This window comes from Fringilla coelebs, assembly GCF_963513975.1.
Source record: "Fringilla coelebs genome assembly, chromosome: 3".
Classification (NCBI taxonomy): domain Eukaryota; kingdom Metazoa; phylum Chordata; class Aves; order Passeriformes; family Fringillidae; genus Fringilla; species Fringilla coelebs.
Window position 1 is genome coordinate 53,383,837 of NC_140030.1, and position 9,898 is coordinate 53,393,734.

General features: G+C 42.5%; 1 protein-coding gene across 1 annotated transcript in view; it reads left to right on the forward strand.

Annotated features, from left to right (window-relative positions):
- RSPO3 (R-spondin 3) overlaps window positions 1-9,316 on the forward strand; it is a gene marked incomplete at both ends in the record, with an annotated part of 57,307 nt that extends 47,991 nt beyond the window's left edge. The window contains one exon of the mRNA XM_084202194.1: window positions 9,123-9,316. Coding sequence (XP_084058320.1) covers window positions 9,123-9,316 — 194 coding nt within the window. The remainder of the gene's footprint in view (window positions 1-9,122) is intronic.
- Window positions 9,317-9,898: the final 582 nt, after the last annotated feature.

Here is a 9,898-nt window from a genome sequence, read left to right on the forward strand (position 1 = left end):
TGTCCAAGATTCCTAGGCTTCATTGGGCTCAATTCTGAATCCTTCTGGCATATAAATTCCCTGAGCCATTTTCAGAGGCAGCCCATGAGTCTTGGTGATCCCAATGTCCTTTTCCATAAACTTCTCTCTACCTGGTAAACTGCAGGCGTTCTCTCAATAGGTAAGAAAAATCCTTCAGAAGCACATGGAGATGGCCGAAGTTAAATTTCATGTCACCCTTTTAGAGAGGGATTTTTTGGAGTCTCTGATCCATATGAAATTTAGAAGCCTGACCTGTCACTTTAATCAATGTGAAAATGCATTTGGAAATATTGGCACTACTTAGAGAAGGGAGGATCAATGTTTTGGCCAGCTGAAATAGTACACACACACACTGGAGACACAAAACAGAAAGGGACAGTCAATTTTCAACACCTTGACTTGAAAAGTATCCTTGAAAGCAAATTCTCCCTTCAGTTACACCAAACACCAACCCCGGTGACCTCTGTGTGTTTGAGCAAGTACAACACAGAGGTCAGAATCAGGCCTCTGGTGAATTTTGGTAAAAACAGCCTGCTTCTGTGCTGATGGATTTGCTGAGAGGATCCATCAGGAGCTGCTGTTCCCCTGTATGTTGTCTGCTGCTGACAGGCTGATCCAGCTGTTCAGCTGGCCTGGGGTGCGCAGGGACTCCTGCCTACCTGTCAGCACAGGTGTCACCCCAGGCAGAAATGCAAACAAACGATGCTCAGAGTGGAGGGTACAAGTGAACCGTGCCGAGAGGGGCCACAGGGGCATCCTGTTGACTCCTCATCTTCCTTTACCTTCCTGGCATATCAGAAAACTTAAGAAAATGTAAGGAGGGGACTCCAGGGGGAAGGTGCACCTATACCAGCAAATGAAATGGTGGAAGATGCCCAGGCTCCCTGCTCCTGGTGTACAGTACCAGGGCAGGAACTGCTGGCCTGATTCAGGTGTTGGATTCAGCACTTGCAAAATGCGTCCAGGATCTGTACCCAATCACCAGTATAGCCCAGCTCTGAACCATGGTCAATAATGGAAAAAGGTATTCCTTGGAGATGCACCCAGGTGTTGGGGTCATATAAGTATCACCTGAATTACCAGGTTCCATTGAGGCAATAAATCTAAGCAAAGCTGAGGAAAACATCTTTCCTCACTTATCCCCCCCTTCAGAGCACACTGAGCACAAATTTGAGTACCAAAGAAACAAGTTTCTTTGGGGGTTTTCTCCATTTTACTATTGTACTAGAAAGAGTTTAAATGTCTGCTGAGGCACTAGCATCTGTCTCTTATCATGTATAACTTTTCTTGATTATTTCTAGAGCAGCAGACTAAACATGCAGCTCTGACATAATGCAGCATCACATTTTTATTTCTGGTTTGTTCAAAAGACTGCACCAGCTGAAATAAGTCTCTAAAAAGGACTATATTTATGATCTCAATCCAAGCTAAGGGGAAAACAGGCTATTAGAGATTTTTCTCAATATCCTGATGCTCTAACAACAGGGTAAGGACTTTTGGTACCAATCACTATTATTCCCAATAGTTTTACAGGTTCCTGATTCTTGTAGTCTTAAAAGAGGCCCATCAAATGGATTTGGACACTCATGGACCTTTTCCCCTCTTTCAGGAGAGCTTTAAAAACCCAATCCCATTCAGAAGTCACCATTAAAAGTCTCGAAAGAAGAAAATGCCAGTTTCCTAAGTACCAGGCTGGTCTAGGTCATTTCCTGTCCTAAGGAATGGGGACTGATTTTCTGGTCTGCTAAACTGCCATTACTTTCTGGTCTTTGGAAGCTGTGCTCAGACTTTATAAGCTGCGGGTTCTTATAAGATGAAAACTGTTATGTAATTACACAATTGATGTTGTTAGCACATTAATCCTGATTAAAACAAGGCTGCTAGCAAATTCCCTTAGTCCCAACAGACAAGCATGAAGGGAATAAATCCCCACAAGCACTTGTTTGAAGAGGCAGCAGTAAATGTCTCCACAAACAGCAAACAGAACTCATTATAGGAATCTCCCTTCTCTGGCTGCTTCTTTGAGTGGAGGATATTATATTTTCAAGCACTGGCAATATCTTTTCTATGGCACTGGAAAGGCACATCCAACCAGTTTCTATTGCAAGAGGTCATCACAAGCCAGGGACTTTCCATAAACCTTGCTTATGAGCTCATGAGTGTAGAAGTATCATTTCCCAACCATCCACAGAAGAAATTATATCTCCTGACTTCCCATAGACCTAACAGGATACAATTTTCTCCTTATCTCCTACAGCAGTGAAAAACTCGACATCTCCTGTCTTGGCATAACTAATCAGGTCAGCCTCCTCCCATTCCTCTCTGCCTGCTTCATGCCAACGGCTGTGGTGCAGGCCCCAGCTATTTTTGTATTTGGAAACAATATTCTCATTCCTGCTAATGTGCCTCCTTCAGTTAATGTCCTCCTTGCAAGGACAAGCTAGCACGCACAATGTAAATAAGAACATTTTTCAAGTGAAAGCAATCTGGTAGTCCAGATCCTATTTTCAGAGGCAAACAAACTTTAGGATCCTAATACAAAGACATCTAAAGTCTACATTCTAGAGAAGTTTCCACTCTTCAGGGGAGATAGGACACGTAAGAACAAGCTAGTCACCAAGTCCCATAATAGAGTTGCTCAACCATAAGTATCAATAGCTTTTGAGGTAGAGCATCATCACAGAATCACAGGATGGACTGGATTAGAATGGGCCTTAAAGATAATCTAATTCCAATCCCCTGCCATGGGCAGGGACACCTTCCACTAGATCAAGTTTTTTGAAGCTGTACCCAACCAGGTCTTGGACATTTCCAGGAATGGGGCAGCTACAGCTTCTCTGGGCAACCAGTTCTAGAATTTCTTCCTCAGATCTTATGTTAACTTACTGTCTTTCATTTTAAAGACATTCTTCCTTGTCCTGTCACTACCTGCCTTTGTCTTTAAAAGCCCCTTTCCATTTTTTTTGTAGGCTCCCTTTAGGTACTATAAGGCCACAATTAGGTCACACCAAAGCCATCTCTTTTCCAAGCTGAACAATCCCAATTCTCTCAGTCTCTCCTCATAGAAGAGGGGCTTCATCCCTCTAATCATACTGGTGTCCCTCCCCTGGACTTGCTCTAAAAAGTCTGTGTCCTTCCTGTGCCTGGGACCCCAGAGACGGATGCAGTGTTCCAGGTGGGGTCTTACAAGAGAGAAGGGGCAGAATCCCCTCTCTTGTCCCACTGGCCATGTTGCTTTGGATGCAATCCAGGATACCATTGTCATTCTGAGCTGCAGAAGCACATTGCTGGGTTATGCCCAGCCTCATCCATCAGCATTCCCAAGTCCTTCTCAGCAGGGCTGCTCTCCATCTGTTCACTGCCCAGCTTGTACTGGCACTGAGAGTTGTCCCAACAAGGTGCAGCACCTTGAACCTCATGAGATTCCCAAGGGCCCACTTTTTGATCTTGTCCACGTATCTTGGATTATCAAAGATCACTACATAGAACTATGGATATGACACATGACTTAAGATCTGTATCCATCCAGACTGGTATGGAAACCAGGTAAGCTACTGCTACGCACCTCAACAGCAGGAGACCCAAGGTTTGGCCAAGTTACTTGCTCCTTGAATGTCTTTGGACTTTAGCTCTGTTAAATGTTTTACCTATATTCTTTTCGGCATTTGGAACAACTGCAGCAGTAAGGCAGCCCAGGAAATGCACTAAGTCATGTAGCATCTAGATTGTTCTGAAGTTGTTGACCCTCACACTCTGGTTACCCAGAAATCTAGTGATTATAAAACAGGGCCACAAAAGCTAAGGAAGAAAAGAAAAAAAAAAAAAAAAGACTTCTGTGAAAAAAGTTATGCAGTTATGCTGTTTAAACTTCAAAAAGACATACCAGATGAATCAGCCACTTGTGGCTTGGGAATGAAAGGCGAAAGTCCATTGCATCACTGGGCAGCCGGGGGTTTGGAGGGATGTTATCTTGGCAAGTGGTGTGAGTACATGCTACAGGCTATGTTCCAGAACAAAAATGTGTCACTTTTCTTGAAAATGAGAATGATCTGCTCATTTGCATAATATGGCATGACTGTATTGTTGACAGAGCTTAGAGTAGGGGAGTTCAGAGCCTGGGGCATGCTTCTCTTCCTGGTTTCTTTGCTCAGCATGGTTTCTTTGCGTCATGCTGTTGTTGTCCAGGCCACATGATGAGGAAAGTGTGACAGACTTTTAGTCTGAGGACTAAAAATGCCTCTGAGAAGGGTGTGGACAGGTGGGAAGGAGAGCAACACAGTGTAGAGGCACTTAACCTTTAGGTTTTGTCCCTGTGCCTCATGGGGTACAGAGGGATTGGGGCACTGGTGCTGCAGCATCAGTGCTGACAGTGCTCCAAGAGCCAGGAAGCACCAAGAGGTCAGACAAGGCTGTGGGGGGTGTGAAAGAACAATGTGGCACGTTACAGCAGTGGCTTGTGGTCTTTTATTGCAGCTCTTCAGCTTATTACAGTGTCGTGGGGAGGATTTGTGGTCTGTGGTGACAGTCACAGTGGAAGCAGTGGGACCCTTCCAGAGAGGGGCCTGTTACATCAGTGCCTGCAATCCCAACAGGAGCAGTTCCATGACCCTCTTGCTCCTTTTGCTCTCCCATAGTAAATGTCTTCATGGGAGTGATGAAAGAAATACAATCATCACAAATGTCTGAGGCCAGATTCTCATCCTTCTGGGACTTCCATGAAGCCTACCCTGTAATACTTCCTCCCCATCAAAGTGAAGCAGCTTGCACAACCAGATTATATGTCTTCCTATGGTGTTTTGGGATTTCAGCACCCAAGTCCCCTGCAATAATTTCAGCTGAATAATAATAGGTGGGACTAAGTGACAACGCTTAAAGCATAAGAAATCTGTCACCTGTGTTAGCTAATCCACGTCAGCCATGATTTTCTAAGTAACTGTCTGTCATACAGTGCTTTTGAGCACCAAGGCCTCCCAAGTCATGGCCAACGCGTCCTCCCACTAATCCATAAAATACAGCTACAGATCTAGTGGAAATACCACATCTGATGAGATAATGCACAGGCTTCTCTGAAATACCCTGGCTTGTTTAAATAGATGTATTCAGACAGGGATTGCATAAATACAGACTCAGGAATTTCTTTGACCCGGGGCTATAAAATATATTAACAAGAACTCACCACCTTGAATCTGATTAGACAGGTAATTATATTGTTATCCAAACTAATTTAATGTCTGCATTTAATTTGAACTACTGTACTTCTCAAAATTATAGCAAGTCACTAGATTTTCATCAGTATAGGAATTTGCTATTATTAGAAGCAGCAAGTTTCTGTGTACCAGAAAACTCACACTGCCTGCAGATCAATTCTTCCAGTACAGTTGTCTGTACAAAGCTTTAGTTCCAACATAAAAGTTATTTTAACACCAATTAATTACTTTATTGTAATATATATTGCAAGTATTATACATTTGTAATACAATAGTACAATAATATCAGAGATGTATTAGATTCTCATGGATACTTCTCTGATATTATATATATTCTCTTCATGAGCAAAACACTCTATTGGAAAATATTTCATCTCCTGTCTAAAAATACTTAGGCTATTCATTTTTCTATTTTTGTTGTATTGAATCTATAAGAAGAAATAAACGTTAGTAACGTTAGTGTACCATAGCAAGAATTCCGTGACTCATCGGGAAAGTTCACCCGCAGGCAAAATGAAGCAAAGACAGCGGGTAGGGCGGCAGGAAGGGCACGGGCGGGAACTTTAGGACACGACCGAAGGGGACGGGGAAGGGAACCTGCGGCCGCCGGGCCGCCCCCGCCCCAGCCCCGCCGGGCGCGGAGCCGCGGCGCCCCCGCGCGGGCGGCACGGGCACTGCAGCACTGCCCGGGAACAGGCAGCGACTGCAGCGAGAGAGATTCACTCATGTGCATCAAATGTTACAGGCTGCAGCCCGGGAGAACGTTCTAACGGGAACATTCTTCCTAAATGGAATTGAAATTCCAGGCGAATCTATTCCTCCAGGTCATGATTTTGCATCGTTTATTTCTTTGCTGAGTTACAGTTTTGATAATGGCCTTGCCTTGTCATCTTCTTCAAAGGCAAAGTAGGTCATAGAAATACAGAGTGGTTTGGGTCGGAAGGGGCCTTAAACGTCATCTAGTTCCAGCATCCCTGCCATGAGCAGGAACACCTTCCACAAGACCAGCTCCAAGCCCCATCCAAACTGGCCATGAACACTTGCAGGGATGGGGCAGCCACAGCTTCTCTAGACAACTTGTTTCAGTGTCTCACCACCCCCACAATAATTTCTTCCTAACATCTAATCTAAATCTCTTCTCTTTTAGTTTAAAACCTCTCCTCCTTGTCCTATCACTATCTGTCCATATAAAGAATCATTCTCCATCTTTTTTTATAAGCTCTCTTTAAGTACAGAAAGGCCAAGTCTTATTCAGAGATGAACTTGTAAACATAATGGCCCATGTAATTTTTGCACTTTTCATTTCACAGATAGCCAAATGCCCAAATTTTCAATGAGTTTTCATGATACCTGGTGGCCAGTTCAATGTGCTGCTATGAAGAGAGTTTCAGCAAGTAGAAGAAAGAAGAAAAAATATTCAGGAACAAATCTCTGGGAAGAAGAGAGAAGGGACAAGAACAGGGAGGGTGATGTACCCAAAAATGGGGCTCCAGCTATATCCCAATGCTAGCACAGAACTGCTGGTAGAATCTTCTCTTGAGTCTAAACTGAAACACAAACTGACTAGGAGTAACATTACACTGTCACATAAAAATTTTCATTTTTAAAAATAGTAGTGAAAGGAACAAAAGAACCAGTAAAGATGACCCTTCTATGATATAGTGCTTTACCATAACAGTATAGATCTAGAGGGTAGATCTTTTCACAAATGGCAGCAGAATGGAGGTGGTTACATTAAACCATGTACAAACCATGCACAGAGGACTCCAAACTAGCTATCCTCAGAGTAGAAGAGAATTACGACTTGGTTTTAAGTATTTTCCAGAGATCAGTTTTCCTTGTCATTTGTAAAGATACCAGTTTGATTAAAACAGAAACAGTAAAGCGGTGCCTAGATAAGTCTCCAGCTAGACAAAGATATCTTGTTCTTAGTATATCCACACACATATAAATACATATATCCATGACTGAATGGGAAACCATTACATGTCATTCCAACATACTTAAAGAACTGTGGCTGGGAAGTCACAGCTGAATGATTTTGGCTAATCACCAAGTGAGTAATGTCAAACACTGAATGTCTGGACAGTTTCCATTCAAATAACATTTCATCTTGGGCCAATAGTATTTACAAACCACTGGAATGAAATCCCATACTGTCATTTATCCATTAGTAAGAGACAGCATTACAGCTGGGTAAGATGCAGCCTTACTTCTGCATGGAGGGCTCCCAGTTCTCACAGTGGTAGCAGCTCTTTCTGAGCCTCCCACACCAGTTCTGCCAGTCTCCCCTGCTCACCTCTGGGCATCTTAGATGGCATTTACAAATTCAGAGAGGGATTCAGCAGGTATGTGGGTGTATATTCAGGTAATCTGTAACTGGTTCCCTGAAATTTAAGGTGTCATTTTACATTTAAAGTTTTACTGTTCCAGAAACAACAAATGATAAAGGCAGATATTGGTCACTACTTAATGTGTGTATCTAAACTTTCCCTTGCTCTTCAATCCTAGGCAGTGGTGGTAAAGAATGGAGAAGGTGTAAAATATTCCCATACAGCTACGCAGCAAGAAGAGCATATTCTGACATCTTGATCTTGCTCCTTGCTTTCTGCATTCTCTTCACCTCCTCTGAACTTCTCTTCCTTTATCTGACCTGCACCCTGAACCTCTTTGGATGGTCTTTGGTTCTCAGAACAAAGCCACTTCCCCTGCAGTTACTCCCTCATTGTCACATACTCCCACAGAGCTCAGTGAGGCATCAAAAACCACTGTCTTTGGTTTTGAGGCAGGAATGGGCAAAATTTATAAAAATTTAGCACCCTCAACAGTAAGAGCTACTGCCAGGTTTGTGTAACTCTCCCTACACTGGTGTAGGAAAGCCTGGATTATCTTTGTTAAAATTTAAAACCAAAAATTATTCTCTCTGTACCAAAAAAGAATAGATTACTTTCATTAGTATTGAGATATCATAAAAGAGTAAAGGTTAGCCAGATGTTTTTCAATACTTGTCCAGAAATTTCTCCATGTAAGAAGGCATAGGGGCCAGTATGATATTCTATCATACTAGATAGTCTCCAGAGAGGTTGCCTTTGACGATTTCATTGGGATTCATCTAACTGCAGGGGAATTTCAGCTCCATAGCTCAGTAGCTCCACACAGACAAAAATCTAATCTGTTTTAGGCTCATGTGGATTTACAAGTTCAAGCCAATGTCATTCCTGCACTGGTTTGTAAAGCTAAGAAACAGAATCATAGAATCACAGAAATGTTTTGGTTGGAAGGGAAATTTGAAGATCACCTCTGCCATGGGTAGCGACATCTTTCACTAGATGAGGTTGCTCAGAGCTCAATCCAGCCTGACCTTGAGCAGAACCAGTGATGAGGTATTCACAGTTTCTGTGGGCAGCCTGTTCCAGTGCTGCACCACACTCAGCATAAAAAATTTCTTCCTCATGTGCAAGCATAAATGCACTCTATTATATCATCTCTATTATATCATCTCCACGACCAATATACAAAGTTTTGATGTTCCTAAGGGGACAGGATGCTTTATTGGAGAGGTCTGTAGCAGCAACAAATTCCTCAACATCTCACCTGATTTAAAGCAATAAAGTAGTTGAATACCTAATTTTGTGACAATGGTCTAGAGTTTGATTTGAAACACATTTTAGCCTGAAGACCATCACACACCTGTGCTGGAGCAGACACTCCATGGGATTCATGTTGCAATACCAAAAATCCCCTGGGATGTAGGTGTGGTGATCCAAATGCTAGCGTCCAGCTCCTAATGGGAGGTCCTAAACAGGGCTGGTTTCACAGATTATGGCAAAGTGAGGGACTCAGAAATTTCAATAGTCTGAGCAAATCTTCTAACGTGCCATCATTTCTTTTCAGGGAAAAAAAATAGGGAGGAGAAAAGAAAAAAATCCAACAAAGACGAAAGCAAGGAGACAAGACAGGAAAGCAAAGGGCGAGCAGCCCGAAGACAGAACCGAGAACAGAGGGAAAGCAACAACAAAATGCAGCCGAAGAAAAGGAAAGCCCCAAACAAAGAACAGGACCTGGCACCCGTTGACACTGCACATTAATGGCCCTCCATGATTGTTTAAGTCTTATGATGCTGCTATCTCTACCAGATCGCCCTGACAGGTGTTCCAACCATTCAGGCCGCAAGTGGACAATGCTACCAGTTATTGCTAAACTTTAAACAACATTCCAAATACTTCCTATATTCTCCAAGCAACCATAGTTTATTAAAGAGATTGACATGAGCCAAGGGAAAAAAATCTAAAGATGGGATCCTTTAAAACTGTTATATTATATGCTTCCATGCATCTGTAAAAGGCAATTAAGAAATTTTGTATATAATAATAATAGGGTATAAAATATAGCAATATAATAATGAATGACTTTCAGATGAACAATGTTCTTTTTCTTTGTAAAATATTTTTCAAGTTATTGTTTAAGTATGAGGCAAGAGATATGTCTAAATCAAAGATGAAAATCGTATCCCTTCATATATTGTACATAATTAAGAGAAGGAGGAAAACATTTCTGAAGAGCCAGTAGGAGCCCAAGGTTTTACAACCTCTGGTGGAGCAGGATGGGATTGCCCCGTGTTTTCCCGGTCCATGCTCCAGACATGGGTGAGAAACATCAGGAGAAAGCCA